The sequence below is a fragment of the Pleurodeles waltl genome, chromosome 6 (assembly GCF_031143425.1).
Source record: "Pleurodeles waltl isolate 20211129_DDA chromosome 6, aPleWal1.hap1.20221129, whole genome shotgun sequence".
Classification (NCBI taxonomy): domain Eukaryota; kingdom Metazoa; phylum Chordata; class Amphibia; order Caudata; family Salamandridae; genus Pleurodeles; species Pleurodeles waltl.
The window spans coordinates 1,595,251,055-1,595,276,711 of NC_090445.1; the positions used below are offsets into that span (position 1 = coordinate 1,595,251,055).

The 25,657-nt window shown below is 43.0% G+C and overlaps 1 protein-coding gene across 2 annotated transcripts in view; it reads left to right on the plus strand.

Moving 5' to 3' along the window:
- Nucleotides 1-23,239, plus strand: part of FBXW5 (F-box and WD repeat domain containing 5) — a 113,406-nt gene extending 90,167 nt beyond the window's left edge. Inside the window, exons 9-10 of one of the 2 annotated variants that reach the window (XM_069241422.1) lie at nucleotides 8,245-8,457; nucleotides 19,525-23,239. In XM_069241422.1, coding sequence (XP_069097523.1) covers nucleotides 8,245-8,457; nucleotides 19,525-19,771 — 460 coding nt within the window. In that variant the 3' untranslated portion in view covers nucleotides 19,772-23,239. The remainder of the gene's footprint in view (nucleotides 1-8,244; nucleotides 8,458-19,524) is intronic. The other variant, XM_069241423.1, reaches the window with a different exon arrangement.
- The last annotated feature ends 2,418 nt before the right edge of the window (nucleotides 23,240-25,657 follow it).

The following is a 25,657-nucleotide window of genomic DNA, read 5'->3' on the forward strand; positions in this document are numbered from 1 at the left end:
CGCACCAGTGCCGCCACATAAACTAGCTGGAGCTTCTAGCCATCAGACTAGCACTAGAGGTATTTTTGACATTTATTCATTGGGGAAAAGGTACTAATAAAGACGGTCTTTCATCCATGTTTTACGTCCAGAAGCAGGGGAGCAACCAGTCCCCTCAACTCTGCACTAGCTTGGGAAATTTGGCATTAGGGAACCAGTAACAACATCCACCTACTGGTGCTGGCGGAGCATTCCTGGAAGTGGGGAGTGACTTTGCAGACCTGCTCAGTAGTGTCCACCAACCAATCCGTGTATGGGAACTCCACCCACAAGTTCTTCAAAGGTACTTTCAGTTGTGCAGGACTCCCACAATAGGCCTGCTTGGCACTGCCAAAAAGCACAAAATGCCAGTGCTTCACCTCGGGTGTCCACACCTCACAGTCCATGAGCAATGCAGTATGAAAGAATTTGCCAGGGATTTCTTTTTTTTTTAACACTTCTCTGACCATGCCACCCCCCACCCACATCCTGTGTGTGGTGAAGAAAACGAGACTGGGTCCATGACTCTCATCTGAGTGGCTCCAAGTTGGATTGGGCAAGACAGCTGTAGTATTCCATGTTCCTAGCAATGTGAGTTAGTTCCCATTATAAGCTCCCATTGGGGACAGGCCTTCTCACTCAGCATCAGTGCCCGCTTAAACAACCATATCCCAAACAACTGAACCTTGCGACCTGGCATCTGAGTTCCCAGAGTTCAGCTACCTCAACCATCTACAAAAATGCCTGGCTAGCCTACAGAAAACCAAAAGGCCCCCTACATGCTTGCTAACACGGCTAAGTGGAAACAGTTCATGCATTACTGCGTTTCAACACTTAGACCCATTAGCAGTTTCTATGTAGGAGATTACCTCTTACCACCTACTTCTTTACAAATCAGGTTTTACTTATACTTCCATACACTTGCACTTAACTGCAATTCCAGCGTACCTTCAGAACAGACATTCATCTATTTAAGGTCCCAGTAATTAGGTCTTCATGGAGGATCTAAAGAGAGTCATACCTCCGAAGACATTCTTTGTGCCTGTGTGGCACCTGAATGTGGATATCACAAAACGTATGATCCTTTGCTTTGAGCCACTACTTTCATGCAACCTACAGTTCTTGTCTTGAACGATGCGTTTTCCAGTGCCAGTCCCTGCCCTCAGACGCATCAGGGAGCTCTCAGCTCATACAGTTCAGAAACCATTTATCCAGGTTCACAGGGATAGGATAGTTCTTCGTACCAACCCTAAATTGCCCAAGGTTGTCTTATCTGTTTCACATTAACGAAACCATTGATCTCCCCGCCTTCTTCCCAAAACCGTAGTCCATAGTGGAAAGAGTCCTTCATTCTTTAGCTGTAAAGAGGGTTGCTCATTACATTAATAAAACTAAGGGGCCAATTTAATTTTTGGTGCCAATGATACTCTGTCACAATGGCAGCGAAGTATCCTTACAGCTAAGAATACATTTCACCCACATTAAATGCATCAAATGCAGGCTGACCTTAGGGTTAATCACAGTGGAGACTACTTTGTCTCAACCGTGATTAATCCCCTCTGACAGCCCTCCAGAGTAAGGGCAGTCAAAGGCTGGTCTGTCACTCTGCCCACCTAATTCAGCTGGGCCGTGGGACAGGTCAGGAAGACCCTGGCGGTATGGGCAGTGAAAACTGCTAAATGCTCCCCTAGCCTTGGGAAAGGAATTCCAGGGCAAGGGGAATATTCAATATTTTTATTTTCAGAAAGGAAATCTTGTTTTGGGATTTATTTATTTTTGAAAATTTTAAAAAGGAACCTGATTGGTACAGAGCTTGGTTTTACTAATGGGGGTCCTCTACCAAACGGAAAATTCACTGACGGGAACCGCCAATACAGTGGTTCCTTGCAATGCTTTATAAATAACTGCCAGTATGGCTGTCATTTATAAATTTGGTAGATGGTTCATCCACCAGGGCAACAGAGTAATTTACTCTGTCACCCCAGTGGAACAGATGGACGTTTGCCAATTTATAAATGAGGCCCTAAGTCTCTTAAAGCCTAACCAACTTTTTGTAGTCTTCAGCAGACCCGACCAGGGTTGTGCCATCTTGAAAGCCGCCATTGCCAGGTGAGTATTTAAATTCTTCCAGACCTCTTCTGCTAAGGGCAAGAGTTCACTCCCTGTGCCCCGTAAAGCCCACTCTTCATACAAAAAGGGAACCACATTAGCCTTTTGGGTAATATCCCTCTTATGGATATCTGCAAAACTGCTACTTCAATGCCACATACTTTCACCAAGCATTACTGTATAGACTTTCTACCATGTCAAGAGCTTTAGTTGGCCAAGCTGTACTAGGAACACTTTTTCAGAAGTCTTCATCCTTCGCTAGCTGTTCACCACTTTGCAGAGGGACACTTCATATTCTTTGCAGAGCATGTGTATCTACAGCCACACATGCTACGTTCAGAAATTGTTACTTACTCTATACCATCTGCTCGTAGCATGTAGTGTTGTAGATTCACATGTTCCACCCCCCTCCTCCCACATCCTCCCCCCCCCCCCCCCCCACCCCCGGAAGCCAGTGATGATCACAGATATTTATGTGCCCTTATTTACTCAACTTATTATGCACAGCATACTCTGGGTCCTATTCATAAAAGTAAATCTACACACGTAAGTTTACTCTTAAACATTTGAGTAATTTTACTACTTAGGGCTATTCACACATTTGGAATATACAATTGCTCAAAAGGGTAGACTTGCAAACCTGAAATGGGGGGCTGGTGACAAATTTGAGTTTAAAGTTACCACAGACAAAAAGGAGCAGTAGTAAGTCCAGCACCTCACCTGGCCAACCAGTGGTACTGCAACCCTCACTTAGAAAATAATGGAGGTGGGTACTTAAACTAAAACCCAATGGGAAATAATGTTAAATTAAGTTATTTAAAATAGTTAGAACATATGAGCAAATGTAATGTAAAACAATTACATAAACAAACATAATTTTAGAATAAAAAGGTTATTAAAATATAAGGCAACATCCGTTTCTATTACTTAGAATTAAATTGTTTTTAATTATTTTTATACATTACTTTTAATAATTATTAATGCAGAATAAAATATATATTTATATTGCTTTAAAGGACTTTACATTTTAACTTCACAAAAAAATGTATTACAACTAAAATAATTACATTTAAAAAAAGTTATTAATGTTGTAGAATATTATCTTTTGTTCCTTACTTAAAATGAATATATAACATAAAAATATTTTTTCATGTTTAACAAACTTTTTAACTTTTCTTTATGCTTTACCAAGGGGAATCGCTCTATGGTTAAAGTAAAGGTAAAAGTAAAAAAAATAAAACAGGTTATGTTTTTTTACATTAAATTTAAATTAGTTTTCTTATGTTTTAAAGGATTTAGCATTCTTTCTTATGTGTTTTTATTTTAAGTCCCTGCTTCCATTATTTTGTATGTGAGGGTGCTGCACAGTACCTTTTAAGTGGCCATGGTTGGTGCTAGACTTATCTAGCTTTGAGCTGGAGTATATGTACATTTTTGGCCATAGGAACTAAATAAGTGAGTTTGAGAACTTTGTGGTTGAGTTCTTGTCCCTTCCTATACCTCTTCCTACACCCCTCCCTAGCCTACCCTGATCCTACCTTGATTCTTGTTAAACTGCTCCCCTTTAGTTGTAAATATTCCCATTTTGTAGCCGCTCACCCCTGCCCCTTCTACATTTACTACTAACACATATACCTACATGCATGGAAACTCTGCAGTCGGGCGGAGATTGCTGGACGTTAAAACATAGGAGAGGCACAGGTTGTGAATATCATTTTGTAATATTTTTGTACTGCCATTGCAGCATTGTATTGCGACATTAATGTAGCACTTACTATCTCTGAATAGGGCGCTAAAGCTCTTGCCTACATGAGCAACAGACTGCATCGTGTAGGGTGTGTGGTTGGAAGGTTGATGCTAAGTAGGACGTTTTTCCATTTGATGCTTGAAGATCACTAAGGTGCAGTTATCATGTTATGGGACGCAGCAGTTAACAGTGTGTTGGATGATGAAGTGTGAGAGACTGGTGCGCAGTTTTAAATTTTTTTGTATGCTGGTAGCTTTAAACAGCTCTGCAAGTCGCTTGATAGTTAAGGCGCTGGGTTATTCAATCTGAGATTTTGTGTATAGTTGTGGTCCTGGGTTGGCTTGGTTGAAGGGAGATAGAAGTGTAGCGATCTGTTGGCATGGGCATTTTTATTATCGTCACATATCGGAGCGTCTTTGTGAGATGCAAAGAAGTCTTCAAATTCTATAGATATTTGGAACCTGCAGTGATGGACTATGTGAAAGATTTTGATTTCCGAATTGTCCAGTAATGTGTGACAGAGGGATTTCCTTTAATTTATTTTAGTCTTAGGGGCCGGGGAAATGCTTCCCCAGCTCCTGAGGCTGTTTTTTGTCTCTGAAATGACAATTGGCGCAAGTTGTGCGCTGACGTAATTTCGGAGAAAGTGAGAGTGAAATGAGCTTATCGACTCATTTCACTTTCACTCCTTTAGTGAACTGGGGCATATCTCAGCCCCCCCAAGCTCCGAAGCAGGGATCCACCCACTAGACCCCCAGGGACTATTTTATTTTTAAATAGAGGCGGGAGAGTGCCCCCAACCCCTGGCAATATGGCAATAGACAAATGCACAAACACCCCCACCCCTCCTCCCCCCCCCCCCCAAGCATCATCAGGGATTGATTTGGTTTTTTTTAATGAGAAATGGGTGGGAGCAGCTATCGGGTCTGGCCCTCACCCACAACAACCCCCAGCAGTTTTTCTGCCTCTGGTTGGGGATAGAAAGTCCACTAGACTAGACTAGACCACCAGGGATTATATTTGGAGAGGGTGTGGCCCCCATGCCAATGCACTAATGTTCCTCTCTTCCCTTATGGCCAAATGTCTTTCTGCCCCTCGAGGGCAGATTGGAGGGTGTTACCTCCAATCTCCCAAGGGGAGTCGGAGGGGAAGCAGGGTCCAACCCCTGAGACACCAGGGACTTTTTTCTTGGTGGAGAAATGGTTGGTGGCAGACTGCTTAGGCATGGTTTGAACTCACCCCTCAAATGACCCGCAACAGTCTTTATGCCCCCCACCCTCCTAGGGGGCAGATTAAAGGTATTTAAATCCAATCTGCCCTGGTAGGATGGGCATAAAGCCCACTAGACACCAAGGAGTTTCTTTTATTGCTACAAGGTGTGAGAGTGGCCTGCCCAACACACACAGGGGCTAGCTTCTACCTACATTATGACCCCCAACAGTCTTTCTGCCTACCCCCCTCCCCTGGAAACGAATGCATCACCATCATTTTGGCAAGAAGGGAAATTCAGACTTTTTTAATTTAATTTTTTATACATATGAGTGGCAGAGCTGGGCTTGGTCCCATTAATGTTTTACTTTTATGCTGAATGGCTGCACTTTTCTGGCTCGGATCAGATGCCGCCTGTGGAAACTACCAAACTCAGACATTTCTGAAAACTAGACATCTGGAAGAGTCTCCGGTGGTATGCCTTGCACAGATTCCCATAAATCTTTCTTACCCACAATGCCCTGCAAACCCCAGATTTTGCCTAAAATTGCACATTTTCCTTGCATTTCTGTAATGTAAACATCCGGAATAAGCAGGAATCTACAAAATTCCTACCACCCAGCATTCCCCCCACTTGCCCACATAAACATGCTACCTCACTTGTATGACTTGGCCTAGGGCCACTGACGGCACAATTCAAAGCAGGGTCAATGAGAGTCACTCCACACTACTCCCATTTCAGAGCTGTTTTACCATTTAGGATATGAAGTGTTTCTTCAGGAGAAGAATGATCTGGTAAGAATATTGCGAGTGAAACTGTTTTATTTATATGAAGTTTTAAACTGCCATTTCGACCTGGCAAGTGTGCCATGCCCAAACCTTCCCTTTTTACTACATGTAATTCACCCCTAAGGTAGCCCCATGGGCAGGGTGCAGTGTACTTAAAAGGTATGACATGTACTGGTGTGTTTCACATGTCTTGATAGTGAAATACTGCTAAATTCGTTTTTCACTATTGCAAGGGCAATCCCTCCCATGGAGTAACATAGAAATTGCCTTGACGTATATTTTAAGTGTAGTTACCCCTTGGGAGCAGATAAAGATATGGAGCTTTGGGTCTTTGAACTCACAATTTAAAAATACATCTTTTGGTGAAGTTGGCTTCTAAATTGTAAGTCTGAAAATGCCACTTCTAGAAAGTGGGCATTTTCTTGCTTAACCATTCTGTGCCTCTGCCTGTCTGGGGAATACACGTCCGGGTCAGGATGACAGTTGGGCTGCTTATGAATTCACTCTAGACAGTCAGACAAAGGGAGCTGAAGTGTGTCCTGCATATCCTGATCATTTGTCCTGAGCTAGAGTGGTGGGAGGAGCTGACATTTGGACCTGAATAGGGCTGGACCTGCCCTTACACAAAGCAGTCTCCAACCCCCTGGAGTGTGTCTGAGGCCAGGGCAAGAAAGGCAGGGTCTTGTGCATGACCGAGACTTTTCTTTGAAGTTTGCCTACTTCAGAGGCAGAAATGGGTTTAATAAGTACTGGACTTCCAACCCCACAAAGTTGGAACACTTCTGGACTGAGGGCATTCTGCCAGGAAGAAGAGCTGGATGCCGTAGGAGGGACTGCCACTCTGCTTGTTGATTTGTGGTGATGGCCTGCTGCTTGCCGCTTCTGTCCTGGGAGTGAAAGTCCTGTACTTCGCTTTCTACATACTGCTTTCCAAGGTTCTCCAAGGGCTTGAACTGAGCTTGCCTCCTGTTGTGACGTATCAGGGACATTAAAGACTTCAGCTGCCAGTGCCTGGGTTCTTATGCAGAGAGTCCTGACTTTCCAAGTAGTGCCAACTCCAGTTCCTGGGCCCTTCGAAGTGTAAGCTTGTGACCTGAATAAGAAAATCCACACCAACCGGCTGCTGCAGAAAAATCTACGCAGTGCCTGTCTCATGGCTGAAGATTTGCCGCAGCGCCTGCCTTGCGGCTGCAGAACCGATGCAGCACCTGTTTCCCTGCGGCTCCATCAACACAGCACATCTGGATTTTCCACACATCTTCCCTGGGGCATCCATTTTTCATCAACCCCGCACAGCAGTAAGGAACCAAGGTTGCACGTCTGGAAATTGACGCATCACCTCCCCTCAAAGTAAGGAACTGACGCATCGCCTCTCCTATGGGGAAATAATCAACCATTACATCCTCTACGCAGTAAGGAACTGACACATTGCTTTGTTTTTTGGTGCCTCACCTCCTCTGCGATCCGCATTGTCTTTGTTTTTTGATACATCCCAGGTACTGTGTGTTAATCAATAGGAATCACTGGTTGTATCTTTTTAAGACTCTTTTCAACTTTTAAAAAGTGATATCTTTACTTGTGTATGTTGGATTTTAGTCATTTTGGTCTTTTTTTGCTCAGATAAATATTGATTATTTTTGTAAAATGGTGTGGAGTACGTTTGTGGTGTTTCACTGTGTTACTGTGTGTGTGTCTACAAATACTTTATACATTACCTTTAAGGTCAGCCTGGCTGCTTGAGCCAAGCTACCAAGGAGATGAGGAGGGGTTATCGTAGCTGTGTGACTCCCTTACCCTGACTAGAGTGAGGGTCCCTACTTGGACAGGGTGCAAGCCACTGTCAACTAGAGACCCCGTTTCTAACGTTTTGGAAGCCCAGGTGGTGGCAGTCATCCTTTAAGAAATCATTCAGCTAATCATTGGGTTCCGCATAGTCTCTTGTTTTTGGGTACATGCACAAAAGTGAATCTAGAACCCACCCCAGCCTGGGGAAAAAGTTACTTACATGTAGCTAGATGTCTGGACCAGATTCACCCTCCTGTTACCTGAGGTGGTGGTCTTTTATATTTATCCTCCAACATTTATGGAAGTACTCCTGATGAACAGAGTATGAAGAGAGTTAATCTAGTAGAGCTGACTGTCTGATTCCTGCTGAAGTCTGGGGTGTAGAAAAGAAAGTGAAGAACTAAGAAAGAAAATTGGTACTTCAAAATAAAGATTCGTTTTCCTCCCCTACAACAGGTACATTTGTCATTAACCTAAATTGCTAATTATACTTAATTTGTGTTGATTTTAGATGTTTTACATATATGATTGCTTTTCATTATGTCCTTGTACACCCTGTTAATGTACCCATGCCTGTTTTTTTCCAGGTATCTTTATGTGAACAGCCGTGCCTGGCCAAGTGATTGCGTGATCTCTGACCCCATGCAACCACCCCCTATTGCTGAAGAGATCGACCTTCACGTTTATGACTTGAAGACCATGCAAGAAGTGAAGCGGACACTTCGTTCACACCGCGCATTTACACCAAACGATGAGTGTTTCTTCATCTTTTTGGATGTCAGCCGAGACTTTGTAGCAAGGTACTAAACAAATTTGGTTCATGCACAACTTACTGTGACCAAATGTTTCAGAGGTTTCATCTCTCGTCTGTTCTATTTGTGTGATATTGGACACACCTTTTAACTTTATGTGAACTATGGTTTTTTAACAGCCCCCCTTCCCCCTTTTCTTTGACAGTGGCTGTGCTGGTATGAACTAGGGTATCTTTCAGTAATGTTTTTTATCTTTTATTTTCTTTAGACTTCATGTTTGTTTTTTGTTGATAGCCTTTTATTTCTCCAGGATTGGATATGATTGGATGTTTCATAGATTCACACGCTTGAATCATTCCTTGTGTTCAATCTTGGAAGTCCCACAGGAAGATTGCCATAGCAGTAAAAATAAATGTCTTTTAGAAACAACACGCAAACCATGTTCCTTAGTAGCCCTGTTACCTCATTAGAAAAGGCCTATACTTCTGCCAATGACATTGACAGTGCATTGAACTCTCCTCCCCCTCCTTCCCCTCCCAGAGCCTTTCCAAAGCTCCTATTTCTACCACATGCTGAGTTCAACTCAGAGCTAAGTTCAGAGCATATTTTTCCTCGCCGGATACTCCTGTAGATATACATTCTAAGAAAAGATAAAAGTGCCTTGGATCATCTGTACTGCCTTTCTTACCCAAATCCTAACAGGATCATCCACTTTATCTGAACATGACTGAATCAGCTAAGAAATCTTGCACTTCTGTGATAAGAAGCAGTTGCTCGTGGATGATCAACACTCAGACCATTGTTTAATAATGTGGCGACTAGCCTACTAAAGTGCATAGTTTTTATGTTGTGCCCATAGGAATTTTCTTTGTACTTTTCTGGAAATGCTTGTCAGACTCCCTTGCTCGAATGATTTAGGCATATGATCTATGAAAGATAACAACATTAGAGAACTTTAATTACAAGTAATTCGCTTATTTATTATAGTGAGCAGAACATAACCTGATAAAATGGCCTGCTGTTGATTCTGAGTAACTATTGTGGTTGTGTTACAAGAAATATTCATTTGACAATTTGAAAAGATTGCAGATCATATCCGATCTAGAACAGTTTTGACACATGGTACATTGAAGTACTTGTATTTCATGTGCAGTCCGTATAAGAATGTTCTTACACCACTGAGGTTAAAAAGAAATTATTGTTTTCATCCTTTATATGTATGGACGATTCATGGGGGCTTTTGTCACATGAATATCCTCTATTGTGACTAGTGTAAACTATTTGCAACACGATACCAGTTCAATGTTTAATATAGATATGCTTTGCATTGTTCTCCCAGTGGCTCCTTAAGTCAAGCTAGTTAATTTAGATATCCGAGCCACTTTGAAAGAGTATCTTAAGCTCGCAGTTAAAGTGGTGATTCTAACCTATAAATAAAATGCATCCATCTACAGGCACAGAAGTTATGACTTATTAAATAAACCTTTCTCCTTTAAAAGAGATAAAAACTAGCATATGTATACACTCAAGCCAAGGTTAGATTGGTTTAGTTGTGTTTGAGTGTTCAACTCAGTCAGTAATTTATTCTGCCTGCCATGCTTAATGAGTCAAACATTGGCTTTGTTAGTTTTTTGAGTATTTCACATCCACTGTAATGATATTGTATGTTTCAGCTTAATTGCTTGTTTATAACCCAAAATACCCCTCTTTGGACACAACATATTGACTTTCCAAACGCTGACTTTAGGCAGCCCATGCTGCTGTTTCAGTTTCTAGACTGCGCACCAGAACTGGTGGGGCGATGGAGCAGTGGAGTGCAGTGGCAACCATTGCCAGAGCACAGGCCCAACAATACTCCCTCCCCTGCTGCATCCCTTATCACAGGGTAACAATAGAGCACCTAATGAACCAGGTTCACGTCACACCTTCCCTGCTGGTAGCACATCTTGCTTTTCTGGCAATGTAAAAATATTGTGGGAGATGGCGGGCGAGAGAATTCTCCTCTGCTGCAGATGTCTCCCTCTGCAGGCCCTGGTTCTTATGGTCAAAGGAAGTTTGTGTGATGGCATGTGTTGCTGTAGATGCACATTCTTTACATAAGTCCGCCAACTAGCATTGGGCTCTGAGTGTTACGAGTTGTTTTTCTACGAAGAATCTTTTCGAATCATGAGTTTGAGTGACTCATCGTTTTGGTGATAGTACGCATGGGCATTGAATCGTTTGTTAGATTGTTTTCTCTCCGCCGTTGGGTTTAGAAGCGTTTCTTTCTATCGATGATGGTATACTTTTTTCGATCCATATTCCCAACTTTTACGTATCGATCCGATCTTCATCGTCAGGGACAGTTTAACATCCTTCTTGGGCCTGCTTCGACAATGGTAGTCGGAGAATGATAGGCTAATGGAATGTACTCCGTTTAGATTCTGTCCTCAATGTCTCTCCAAGTTTCCGTACACGGATCAACACTTGGTGTGTAATTTGTGACTGTCCTCGGAACACAAGGAGGAGACCTGCGACCTTCGATCCAAAAAGACCCTCCGGGACCGAAGAGCACATCGGTTAGAAATGGCATCCAAGACAACAGACATCAAACATCTTCAGAGAAGAGCACGCACAGGAAGAAGTTGGACATCAAGCATCCCTTTCGATCTGAGACTCCAAGTCAGACCAAGATTCGGATATTGAGTCAGTCCATTCAAGCGGCGCAGTACGTGAGTACACCAGCACCATCTCACCACGCAAAGGCACTTAAAAATACTTCAAAATTGGTCATCCGTCTTCCACTGCTCTTGGGCCATGGAAGGATCCGAAAAATACATTTGGATGCCCCACCCTCTGGTTTGGTACTGAAATTCATGAAGACCAAAATTCCTTTGGCACCAACCAAACAGACAACCTTATTCCAATCTGTTTTGGGATCGAGTCAACCATGCAAATTGACTATTTCAGAGCTGAAGAAACAGACATTACCATGTACTGCGGAGCTGACGCTTTTGGCTAGAAAAAAACATTCAGGACCGAAGATTTCAGAACCGAAAAGTACAGCTTGCAAACAATCTACAATTTCCCTTGAGGAGATTTCTTCTGTAGAGCCTGTTTTAGAAGTGACGGACGCTTGAGAGTGCAAAATTCACATACAGAATGGAACAGGAAGAATCATGGCTTCTTCCCCTATTTCAATCCAAAAGGAGACTTACGTTCCAAGAAACATTTGACACTGTGCCCTCCCCTAAAAGTCTGTAAAGCAAAAGAGAAGGCTCCAGAACAACCTCAGTCTTTTACCACCTCATTCTCCTTTATTTCCCTCTACACCACCACAATCATCTACAACCTTTATTCACCCACAGTTCTCTCCACAAGCATCATCATAATCATCTCATATAGATGACTTGGATGATGTTCCACAAGATGTGAATCCATGGGATCTATATGATCCATATCACATTCTCCCTAATGACCCTTACCTTTATCCAGTGAGCCCTTCTCCCCCTGAGGATACAACTGTATATAATCAAGTAATTGCAAGAGCATCAGCATATCTTCATGTGCAGATGGATACAGACCCAATTGAAGAGGATTTCCTCTTCAACACTCTCACACACACACAGTCTCAGTTACTACCCCTGCTACCAGGCATGCTCAGACATGTCACTGACATATTCAAAGACCCTGTTAGGGCAAGAATCATTACACCAAGGGTAGACAAAAAATCTAAAGCTGCACCCTCAGATCCAACTTTTATAAAACACAACTACTACCTGACTCTGTAGTGGTAAATGCGGCACGAAAGCGTGCTAACAGTCAGTCCACAGGGGACGCTCCTCCTCTAGATAAAGAGAGCAAAAAACTGGACGCAGCGGGCAAAAGAGTGGCTGCTCAAGCTGCTAACCATTGTAGAATTGCAAATTCTCAAGCACTCCTGGCGCGATGTGACAGGGCCCACTGGAATGAAATGAAAGATTTATTACAATATCTTCCACAGGAACACCAAAAGAGAGGACAGGAGATAGTGGCAGAAGGACAGGCCATCTCCAATAACTCAATCAGATGTGCCATTAATGTGGCTTACAGAGCAGCATGTGGGGTGAATACTAGTGTTCTCATAAGAAGACATGCTTGGTTGAGGTGTTTAGGATTTAAGCCAGAAATACAACATACAGTCTTCAACATGCCCTTTGACAATAAGCATTTATTTGGCCCAGAGGTAGACACCACTATTGACAAATTAAAGGAGGACTCAAACAGCCAAGGCCATGGGGGCCTTACTAACTGCAACCTCCAGGGGTACTTGTCGTAGGCCACAATTTAGGTGTGGTTTAAAAACAACAGCCACTGAACCTTCCACTTCACAAAATAAGCAAGGAAGAAGTGCAAATAATAGAGGGAGAGGTAAAACACTAACCTCTAGCGGATCTCCCTCTAGAACAAAACAGTGACTTTTTACAAATACCCACAGCACATACATCTCCAGTAGGAGGAAGATTAAAATGTTGTTATCCCCAGTGGTCCAATATCACCACAGACCAATGGGTTCTAGAAATTATCTAACATGGTTATTGTCTAAAACTCATTTCCACTCCACCAAATATGCTTCCTCGTTTTCACAAGCTCTCACACGACCATCTCATTCTCTTAAAAGAGGAGGTACAGTCCCTTCTTCTCAAAGGGACTATGGAACCGGTTCCTCTATCCCAACAGGGTTAGGAGTATATGCACTATACTTTCATACCAATGAATTACCAATGAAAGACGGTTCTTTAAGACCAATTCTCGATCTCAGGCCTCTCAATTTATACGTACTTTCTGAGCATTTCCATATGGTAACTGTGCAAGACCTTATTCCTCTATTACAGCAAGGGGATTGATTACACAACAGCATTAGATCTCAAAGATGCTTATTTCCACATTCCCATAAATCCAGCACACGTCAAATACCTATGATTTGTCATTGCAGGAAAGAAAACATTATCAATTCAAAGTACTACCATTTGGGGCAACAACTGCCCCAAGGGTATTCACAGAATGCTTAGCTGTGGTAGCCGCATACTCAGCACACCACAAATCTTCTTCACTTTGGGATTTACAATAAACTATCTCCAATCCCATCTTCAACCTTCAGACATACATCCTTATTGGGGACAATTCTGAATACTCATTTAGCATAGGCATATCTAAACCACTTAAGGATTCATACTTTTCAAAATCTCATCGCTCAATTACAGGAGAATCTTACTTGCACAGTAAAACTAGTGATGCAACTATTAGGAAGTGGTGGCGTCCTGCATTGCCATTGTCCCCTACACAAGACTACACATGCCTCCATTACAGCAGTTTCTGTCTCGCCAGTGGTCTCAGTCACAGGGTCATCTTCAGGATCTAGTGTTGTTGGACCTCCAGACTCGCCACTCTCTGCAATGGTGGAATCCCACCAACATTTCAAAAAGGCAGCCCTTTCAGGATCCTGTGCCTCAGATCACTCTCACAACAGATGCATCACAGATGGGTTGGCGAGCTCACCTCAGCAGCCTTACAATGCAAGAGAAATAGGATCCCATTAAACAGACTTATCACATCAACTATTTGGAGTTGCTAGCAGTCTTCCTAGGGCTCAAAGTATTTCTGACACAAGTCTCTCACAAGGTGGTATTAGTCCATACAGACAAGACAACTATGTATTATCTGCAGAAATGGGGGGGGGAACAGACTCATCTCAATTGTCCCTTATAGCTCAGAAATTTGGAAGTGGGTGATTCACAATCACATTCAATTACTGTCAGAATATGTTCCAGGAATTGACAATCAATTAGCGGACCTATTAAGCAGGACGCTTCAATAAGATGATGAATGGGAAATTCACCCATAAGTACTTCACCAATACTTTCGCCTCTGGGAAACACCAGAAATAGATCTCTTCCCCACTGTAAAAGAACTCAAAATGCCAAAACTTTGTGTCCAGATACCCACACCCTCAGTTCAAGGGTAATGCTCTATGGATGAATTGGTCAGGGATATTTGCTTATGCTTTTCCACCTCTCCCACTCATTCCATTTCTTGTACCCAAATTGAAACAACCATCGCCCACCATGATCCTTGCAGCTCCCACATGGGCACGTCAACCTTGGTACACAACACTATTGGATCGGTCTGTGGTTCTCCATCACACACTTCCCAACAGTCCAGACCCCAGAACACTCAATCTTGTGATCTGGCTCCTGAAGTCCTAGAGTTTGATTATTTACAACATCCTTCTGAATGTATGGACATTCTTAAAGAGGCATGCAGACCTACAACTAGACAGTGGTATGCTGCACAATGGAAACGTTTTGTACATTACTGTCAACCTAAACACATTGATACACTCAAACTGACAGTACAAGACATTGTTTGTTATTTGCTACATTTACAAAAGGCAAATGTAGCATACTCCTTTGTGAAACTTCATTTAGCAGCCATAGCTGCTTATCTCCAAAACAGACAACCTATTCCTTTGTTCAGAATTCCTGTTATTAAAGCATTTATAGAAGGACTTAAGAGAGTTGTTCCACCAGCTCCAGTATGGAACCTTAACATTGTACTCACTAGACTTATGAGTCCACCATATAAACCCATGCATTCCTGTACTTTGCAGTTTCTTTCATGGAAAGTTGCCTTAACTTCGCTAACAGGTGTCCGTGGAATACACGTGTTTACTTTAGAGGAACCTTTTTTCCAAGTACATAAAGATAAAGTAGTTCTTAGGACAAACCCAAAATCTGTACATAAAGTAGTTTCACCATTTCACATTAACCAATCAGTTGAGTTACCTGTTTTTTTTCCACAACCAGACAGTTGCTTAAAGAGCTCTGCATTTACTAGATGTTAAACGATCTCTTATGTATTACATTGACGAGGCAAAACGTTTACAAAATCAAAACAACTTTTTGTAGCTTTAGTGCCTCACAGAGGTAATCCAATTTCAACGAATGGTTTCACTAGATGGATACTCATGTGTATTCAAACTTTTTATCTCAAACTAACAGACAGTTACCAACAACTCCTAAAGCGCACTCTACCAGGAAAAAGGGTGCTTTTATGGATTTATTTATTTTTATTTATTTTTTAGGAAACATTCCAATAGCAGATATCTGCAAAGCTGCTACTTGGTCTACACTTCACACATTTGCTAAACAATATTGTGTAGATGTTTTAGCATGCCAACAGGCAAATATTGGTCAAGCAGTCCCCAGGACACTTTTTCAAGCTACTCCAACTCTTGCACGCTAGCCACTGCTTATTTGGAGAGGCTGCTTTACAATCTATGCAAAGCAGGTGTATCTACAGTCACACGTGTCATTGAACGTAAAATGTTACTTACCTAGTAGACATCTGTTTGTGGCATGTAGTGCTGTAGATTCACTTGCGCCCTCCCTCTTCCCCAGAAGCCTGTAGTTGTTGTAGTACAAAATATTATAAATATGTATATACACTGCATGGACATCTCTTTTTTTCATTTATTATGTCTCTCCCTCTCTCTCTGTCCTCCGTAAATACAATCTAAAAAAGGACTTGATGCCCATGCGCACTATCACCAAGAGGAGGAGTCATTCGATCTTGTGACTCGAAAAGATTCTTTGAAAAAAAAACAATGTGTAACACTCAAAGCCCAACACTAGATGGTGGACTTATGCAAAGCATGTGAATCTACAGCACTACACGCCACAAAAAGATGTCTACTGGGTAAGTAACATTTTCCTTATTTATTGTTTAATTATGAAGAATACTGGGCGATTTAGGTCTTATTCACGAATGTGAGAGTATTTTTTTTGTAACTTTCTCTCCCATCACCAGAAAATGCACAATCATAGGTTCATATTTGAGAGAATTCAGAAATATTTCTTTTGCTTTATTCTTCATATTGACGCCTGTTTTCTATGTGAAAATTCAGTTTAAAAAAAAAAAAAACACTTGAAAATCTGAGTATTCTAAACTTGCTCCTATATGAAGAAGGCATTAAGTGGTACAGGAAAGGTGGGACTGTTTGGAGAAGTGCAGATATATGCGGGAAATGTATTACAAATATTCACAACTATTCAGTAGCTCATATTGTGGCTGCCTCATTTGCGTGGCCCACTTTCCTGATACGATCCTTTTGACAACCAGCTACTCCACCCACTCGGTGTCAAAAGTGGAAAATATTAATTCTGTATGTGGCAGAACGTCTGCTTGCCACTTTTGTTTTTGACTTATTCGTGGTAAAAAACAGTGAATAGAGGACGTTATTTTAGCAGCGTTCATAATCAATCAATCAATCAAAGGCATTTGTATAGCGCACTGCTCACCCGGAGGGTCTCAAGGCGCTGGGGGGGGGGGGGAAACGCTACTGCTCGAACAGCCAGGTCTTGAGTTGCTTCCTGAAGGCGAGATGGTCTTGCGTTGTCCGGAGGTGGATGGGGAGGGAGTTCCATGTCTTGGCTGCCAGGTAGGAGAAGGATCTTCCTCCGGCGGTGGCTCTGCGGATGCGGGGGACGGTGGCGAGAGCGAGGCTGGCGGAGCGGAGCTGGCGGGTGGGCTTGTGGAAGGTCAGGCGGCTGTTGAGGAACTTGGGGCCCAGGTCGTGGAGGGCCTTGTGTGCGTGGGTGAGGAGTCGGAACGTGATTCTTTTGTTGACGGGGAGCCAGTGCAGGTCTCTCAGGTGTTCGGAGATGTGGCTGTGTCGGGGGATGTCCAGGATGAGTCGTGCTGAGGCGTTCTGGATCCGTTGGAGTTTCTTCTGGAGTTTGGCGGCGGTGCCGGCGTAGAGGGCGTTCCCGTAGTCCAGCCGACTGGTGACGAGGGCCTGGGTGACCGTCTTCCTGGTCTCGGTGGGGATCCACCGGAAGATCTTTCGAAGCATGCGCAGGGTGTTGAAGCATGAAGATGAGACGGCGTTGACTTGTCTGGTCATCGAGAGGGAGGAGTCCAGGATGAAGCCTAGGTTGCGAGCGTGGTCCGTTGGCTTGGGGGTGGCTCCCAGGGCGGGGGGCCACCAGGAGTCGTCCCAGGCGGATGGTGATGATCCCAGGATGAGGACCTCCGTCTTGTCTGAGTTCAGTTTCAGGCGGCTGTTCTTCATCCATTCGGCGACGTCTTTCATCCCTTCGTGTAGGCTGGCTCTGGCGGCGTCCGGGTCGCTGGTGAGGGAGAGGATCAGCTGGGTGTCGTCGGCGTAGGTGATGATCTTGAGGTTGTGTTGACGTGCGATGGTTGCGAGGGGGCTCATATAGACGTTGAAGAGGGTGGGGCTGAGCGATGACCCTTGTGGAACTCCGCAGATGACTTCGGTGGCCGCTGACCGGAACGGGGGGAGGCGGACTCTCTGGGTTCTTCCGGCGAGGAATGAGGTGATCCACTCCAGGGCCTTCTCCTGGATGCCGGTGTTGTTCAGGCGCTGTACCAGGGTGCGGTGGCAGACAGTGTCGAACGCTGCGGAGAGGTCCAGGAGGATGAGGGCCGCAGTTTCCCCATTGTCCATTAGGGATCTGATGTCGTCTGTGGCTGCGATGAGGGCGGTCTCCGTGCTGTGGTTGGCTCGGAAGCCGGATTGCGAGTGGTCGAGGGATCCGTTGGTCTCGAGGAAGGCAGCTAGCTGTCTGTTGACGGTCTTCTCGATGACTTTGGCAGGAAACGGGAGGAGCGAGATGGGGCGGTAGTTCTTGAGGTCGGAGGGGTCTGCAGTTGGTTTCTTCAGCAGGGCACTGATCTCGGCGTGTTTCCAGCACTCCGGGAAGGTGGCGGTGTTGAAGGAGGCGTTGACGATGTCACGGAGGTGGGGTGCGATGATGTGGTCAGCCGTGTTGAAGATGTGGTGTGGGCAGGGGTCCGTAGGGGATCCGGAGTGGATGGTGTTCATTGTGCGTGTTGTGTCTTCGGTGCTGACTGGGGTCCAGGTGCGGAGGGTGGCGGTGGGGGGCATCGGTTCGGTGGTGGGGTTTGTGGTTGGTGGGCCGAAGCTGTTGTGAATGTTGGCGATCTTGTCGTGGAAGAAGGCTGCGAGGGAGTCGCAGAGGTCTTGCGAGGGAGTGATGTCATTGTTTCCGGCGTCGGGGTTGGAGAGCTCTTTGACGATGCTGAAGAGTTCCTTGCTGTTGTGGGTGTTGTTGTCCAGTCGTTCCTTGAAGGCTGTCTTCTTTGTGGCGCGGATCAGTTGGTGGTGTTTGCGGGTGGCGTGTTTGAGGGCCGTCATGTTGTCTGTGGTCTGGTTGGTGCGCCAGGTGTTCTCCAGGGAGCGGCAGTTCTTCTTGGAGGTGATGAGCTCGTCGGTGAACCAGGAGGCTTTCTTGCTGCTGCGTCTGCTGGGGGGGTTCTTCTTCAGTGGTGCGAGGGCATCTGCGCAGTTGGTGATCCACTGTGTGAGGTTGTTGGCGGCTTCGTTGGGGTCCGTTGAGCTGGTGGGGGGGTTCTGGCTGAGGAAGGTGGTGAGCTGGTCGCCGGTGATCTTGTTCCAGCTCCTGCGGGGGGTTTGTTGAGGGTGGTGGTGGGTCGTCGTTTTACTGAAGCTGAAGTGGACGCAGCTGTGGTCAGTCCACTGGAGATTGGTGGAGTGGCTGAAGGTGACATATTTGCTGGATGAGAAGACTGGGTCAAGCGTGTGTTCATAGAGCGCACTTGTATTCTTTGTATGGTGAGGTCAATGTTTCCTAAACACCAAGAATGTCTCCGTGTAGCATTCGATAATTTAAGCTGAGCTGGGCCTCTAAAGAAGGGTACCAAGCCTATATACATCATCCTTGACCCAATGCTTCTAGGAGCAATTCATCTATAAAAGCGAGGTTATTTCTCCTCTGCAGTGGAACACAGGCCCAGTAATGTAGAAATGAATTGGGGGATTGCTTGTGTGGTGCTCAGCAGCTTGATTATCTAGCCAGGAGACCCTTTCGGGGTACACCCCCGTCCCATTTAGGGAAACCTCTGATCTGAAACCTAAATGATGGACTTATTGTTCACCACCATCAGCCTATAATGTACATAACTGATTTTGTATGAGGTGAATTATAATGTAATAAATGATTATCTGAATGGAATAGGTAAGTTTTGAGCACCTGGCCTTTATCAAGTGACCCTAATGTTTCTTACCCCTGATCTGTATTACTACTACAGTGGCGCTGAGGACCGTCATGGTTACATCTGGGACCGTCACTACAACATCTGCTTGGCAAAACTGCAGCATGAGGACGTGGTGAACTCTGTTGTCTTCAGCCCCACTGACCAGGAGCTACTACTGACTGCCAGTGATGATGCCACCATCAAAGTATGGCGCTCCCCGCGAATGAACCGGCTCTTGCAAGCCAAGAAACCCAAGCCACGGAAGCTGTTGTTCTCGTGGCTTATGAATCATAGAAGCTGATCCAGACAGCTTGTTGTGAATCCGGTTTTGCTTTTAAATTGTGTTACTGTCCTTGTTTCATTCGTACAAGTAGGAGGGTGACTGGTCATAGCAGCTTAACCGCGAGCTCAGTTGTTGGTACCCGCACTAGTGGGCAAGGTAATTCATGTTCGATGTATACATCTGTTAGCTGTAAATACGGCTACTGCATTCACTTGATGTAAGTACATAATAGTCTAGAATTTGCAGCTAGTTAACTTATCGCATGCTAATATTTCACGGAGTCTGCCTTGCTGAGGAATATTGACAAGTAAAGAAAGTGTCTCTTTTGGAGGTTCGGTTTTAAAACTCTTTCAGGAAATATCAGTTTCTGCCTTCAGCTTGGGCTCTTCCAGAAGCTCTAACAAGAGTTTAAGTCAGAGTCACTTATGAAAATGTTTTTGTCTTTTGAAGTCGTCGTACCCTTTTTAAAGCAAGGTTCTGTTTCATGAAGCTTTACACTTGTTTTAATTGCCTTGGTTGCATTCCAGCAAGCAATGTTATGTTTGGGGGGAACTACAAAGAAGCGAGACCTAACAGTCTGTGATGACGTATTGCATAAAGGATAAGGGGTACTGAACAGGAATGGTCACTAAAAAGGCCGATGCACTGTGGAATGTTTAAAATTGTATTTTTTGATGGTTATTATAGGTCCCTTGGTGTGCAGTTAAGGTATCTCAATTAAAGATGGGTTACCGCAAATTAAATTCATAGCACTAGAAGCAACAGTAGAACTTAGACATTAGAAGTTTGCTTTTATAGCTTCTCTATAGTGTACAGCCAATGTAGTTGTACACATGTTTCAGCCGTCAGACGTGATCTCCATTGCTGCTGGACGAGCTTGCATTAAGAAACCTGCACGGCTCGTGCTTCTGCAGGTCCTGTGCTGCCTGCCACCTTTTTTTTTTTCCCCCCCCCAAGATCTGTGTGAGTCACGTCTTCACGAAGCTGCCGTCGCTAGCCGTAACATCAGTAGGGTGCATTCACACACACTATACAGAACGCTAGATTTCACAGGGATAGGTGTTACCTGTAGGATGATTTCTACTTCTGGCTTTCGGTTAACTTCCTGGACAGCTCAAACTGTATTGTCTTTACCTACGATGCCACTTAAAACATCTGTCACGGAAAAAAATACTATTCTGTGCAGGAATTAAGACTTTCACTATGACAAACACAATAATATCCTCCAGGATGAAGAGAAAAAAAACGAAATGACAAAATAGTTTTTTTTTTTTTTTTAAATAGAGCATCGTCTATTATAGTTACCTCTTTTTTGCCTCCCCTTTTGTTTTGGCCAAAGGCAGACACACATCCTGTTCCTGCTTATGCTGTAATCCACATTTTGCCAGTCTGTAGATTCTCAGTAACTGTTCTGCCCTGGCAGACTCTGGCTTTGGATTCTTGATTCATTGGTGTTCTCTTAGGCAGAATCAGGGACTTTGCCTGTCATAATTCACCACAACCTTGTGTGCATCTTCTGCCCTGCATCATTTATTGATGCTGATTTAAAAAAAAAAAAAAAAAAAGTCAGATACCCAGCAAGCTGCTGATAACTACTTCTGTACAAATCTCTAGTTGTATATAAATCTAGAAAATTCGGTCCTACCCAGAATTTAAATATTTTAACCTACGTTGCAAATTTAGTTACCCTGTTTGAACATTATCTATTCCACAGGTGTTCCACAGACCATAACACTGCATACTGCTGTGACACTTGCTTTGGGTCAGTAACTTTCCTTGTGATTTATAATGGTTCTGTATTCATTTGTATCACACTTCTCGCAATTATAAGCCAATGGACCTTTACTGGGTCCTTGGGAATCAGCTGGCAAAGCGAAAGTGCCTCATAGGTGTCGGACAAAAAGCCAACCCTGAAAGAATGTTTATTCAGACATGTAACTCCATATCAGTTGTTCACTCACGCTTGCAGTGGGAAACATATTTTATTCTGAACACTTCGTACTAATAAAAGGCAATATGTCTGAGCAAAACATGCCATGTAATAAAGCGGAAAGCAAAAAAATTGGGTTTTCATTACACAGAAACATACATGTCCATGAAACCCCTGAAATTGCCAAAGCTCCCTCTACATTACAGCAGTTTAACTGGTGGCAGTGATCATCCGCCCTAGTATATTTACTACATGGGGGAGCAAGGAATTAAACGTGTCAACAATTGTTTTTTTACTTTTCTGTGTTTAGTTCTTTACATACTTATGTTGATCTGCTCACTCCCAGTTGCCTTATATTGCAGTATGTGTACTTGGGCAGTAATGGGTATCTTATGTCAGACGATGTCTCTTAACAACTTAGAGATTGACGGCCCTAATGTACCGTTTGACCAAGGACCCTGGAACTCTAGCGAAGAACCATTAAATTCAATAAAAATGCCTCTTACTCCCACTTTGTATAAAGAAAAAAATGCATGCTTATCCTTGACCCTTTCTGCCTTGGGTAATGTTGTCTTTTCATTTTCTAAGGCTTACATTTGCTGCAGCTTTATTGTACTGTTCTGAAGTCTGAATCACAAATTTGGCAGAATCACAAAATTTAAATAACAAAAGACTAAATGACCCGAACATGGTGCATGCTTAAATGCATCATTTCTGTGCTCTTGTTGTCCTCTCTGCCCTAACCAGTTAGAAAAGGAGTGATGGAACTTGTCATGTGAGGATCAAACGTATGAACCACTTCCTAATTTATGAAATTTCAAAGTTCTGTTGGAAAAGTGACTTAGGAATGAGTGATCAGGTTATCACTTCAGTAGATCCATATTTGTTAACAGCAGGCAGACATCAAACACACCTGAGTTACTAACCTTTTTTGAAGTTTGTTTCCTTGCCCAGTTAATGGTTGACTCCACTAACCCTCAAAGAATGCAGAAAACAGAACTTCACAAAATATCACCAATAGGTTGGTTGTACTCATTAAGGCTTTTGCTATGTCCAACCAGCCTTAAACATAGCTGCCTCGGTCTTAATGTATTGTTGCAAGCTAAAGGCTTCACCTCTGAAAATACGTAGCAGTCCCGATCTGAAAAAATCTAAATAGATTTATGTGGTATTGAGGTGCTTGTCACATGCCCAGTACCTTTATGTTTTACATCTCTATTTAGATGCATTGAAGTGTGTATGTTGCATGCAGAGTACCACAGTGTTTCACGTCTATGTAGGATTTCATTTAATTTGTTTGTGGCTCTTAGAATTATTATTTTATTTTTATCTTTTTTTGACTGACAATTTGGGTACTCTGAGATCCACAAGATGGTGTTTTGATCATCCATTATTTAGAAATCCAGAAGGATGCACGGTAAAAATATATATAAATCTTAACCAGTGTCTTCAAGGGGTATCTCATTTCATATTTGCATTTAAATATGGAACTACTCGAGAAATACTTAGGGCTGTGCTACATGTGGTGCGATTAAAAAACCACTTGTTTTAATTTCTTCCTGAATGATAAGAATTTATTGCTTTGAAATGCTGACCTTTTCTTTCACAGGCTCTGGTGTACATAAACCCACCCAGGTTGGAGTAGATGAATGGATCCGAACTACAGAACAGAACCTCTTTTAGACGGAGATGCACTTATAGATCACTCAACTTTTGCAGGCTGCCAACAGATGTACAATTTTCATTTTGCACTTGAAACATTTTCTCTTCCCCCTATGTATTATTTGTAATAAGCCAAAGACATATGAACTCTTTTAAAGTGATCTTTGCGTTCGTTTCTTTTTCACAAACTGCTTCTTTCATTTGTAATGCTGCTGCTAGGGTGCCCAGTGTTTCTATATCACTGTGGAACAATCTTTAAGTATTTTCTTTTACATGTAAGAGAGCCACGACTGCCACTCCCAGATTTCATAGATTTCTTAAATGAAAGCATCAAACTGACGATGTGGTGTCCTCTTTGCGTATCGTTGTCTGATCATAGTTGTTGAAGATGGCTCAGATTAATGCCGTATTGTAGGCTACACACCTCCCTCAAATTATTAGTTATATGGCTTAGTTTTTTCCAAGTCCAGAGTTAGTTGATGTTTCCACTGTCCTAGTTTAATTATGTTGAATTTACGCATAATTTTGAGGCATAGGTTTTACAGTGTAAGTAAAATGACATGCTGTTTACCTTATTGTAGGACTCTCCCTCCTTTCAGACAGGTTAGGAATTGCTTGCGCCACCAGAAATAGCTTCTCTAAATTGAATGTTGCAACTTTAAAAAAAGCTTTCCCCCTTGTCCTTGCATGTCGAGTTCAGACATTGAGTTTTGTTTTTCTGGCTGTTGATTACGTACCTTTAGCATCTCCCAATTTTTCAAAACACAGTTATATTTTTGGCTGTTTGCCCTTTGAAGTGGGCGAATTGTTTTCATTGTCAGTCTTCAAAGTGGGGCAGTGGGAATTCTATGAGTAAGTGCAATTTGGCACTAGGAAGGTTCGCCGAGTCAGCAGTGCTCTATATTACTAAAAACAAAAAAAGGTTGTTGCTCCTGTTCTGGGAAGAAGTCTTCACGGTTTGTGGAGTAAGTGTGGCAGATTCGGAATTGAGACCTCAGTGCCCTGCCACACCTTACTTTTGATGAGTATTCTGATGATTCTGCAGTTAAGCACATCACATTGGGAAGATTAGGAATATTCCAGCGTTAAGTTCTCCACAATCAAATGTCCTTTAACCCTTCAAGACTTAACATGGAGGGAGCTTTTGTGCGCCAGGTCTGTTCTTAACAGGCTTTCAGGGACCGGTGTTCACTGATCTTCAGTATACTGCAAACACTACCCCTGTGGTTATTCTATTGCTTAGTTGATTGTTTTCTATTTAAAAACAGTGAACTCATTGTTTTTCAGCTAGGTTCTAGGATGTATAAATAAATGAATGACCACTAGGAAATAAGCATTATCAAATTAGGATATTCCCTAAGCCTTTCTTTTATTTTTGTAGTCCCTCCTTCATGTTCTCCAAGATTGCATTGTCAAAACTTGGGTGAAATTCTAAAACGATATATAGGAGCAGTCAGGCTATTTTCAGAGAATGCAGATGGTTAGTCATTCTACTTGTGAGACTGAGGCCCACATTTATACTTTTTTAGTGCTGCATTTGCATTATTTTCTGACGCAAAAGCAGCACAAACTTACAAAATATAATTGTATTTTGTAAGTTTGCACCGCTTTTGCGTCAAAAAAATTACACAAATGTGGCACAAAAAAAGTATACATATGGACCCAGATGTTCTCAGAATGACTAGAACATCAAGCCAGTTTTATATCTGTACTACCTGAACAAGTTCATGCTGGTAGAATCTTCCTTATGGTCACTGTAGCTCAAAAGCTAGAAACCATGCAGATACTATGACGTCTGTAGATCTTCTGGATGCATATTTTCGTAGCACAGTCAAGCATGAGCATCCAGAGTTCCTACATTTTACCACTGGAGATCATTGCTCCTAGTACAAATGCATACCCTTTGGCCTGAACTATGCTGGGTTTTGCTAAGGAACTTGCAGTAGACCGCCTATCTTAGTCCTTAATGAGTTCATTAGCACCTGTATCTAGATGATCGCTTGGTTAAGGTCAGGTCTCCTGCTTCTTGCCTAGAAAGCCTGCATGTAGCGTTTTAAAGAATTTTAGATCAAATGTCTCACTCAATTCTATTACAGTTCACAGAAACAATCCCACCTGCCTCCAGAATGAATAGTAATTGTGAAACAGGCAGTGAATATTCTGCAGCCTGTGAGTCTAAAGGCCTTTTCTGTTCCCTTAGAGTTCAATTTGGACTATTTTCATAGGCACGTTCTGAAATATTGTTTTAAGAATTGCAAATCCCAGCCAGGTACTAACTTGTTTGCTTCATTTGTGGATTCTACCATTGAGCC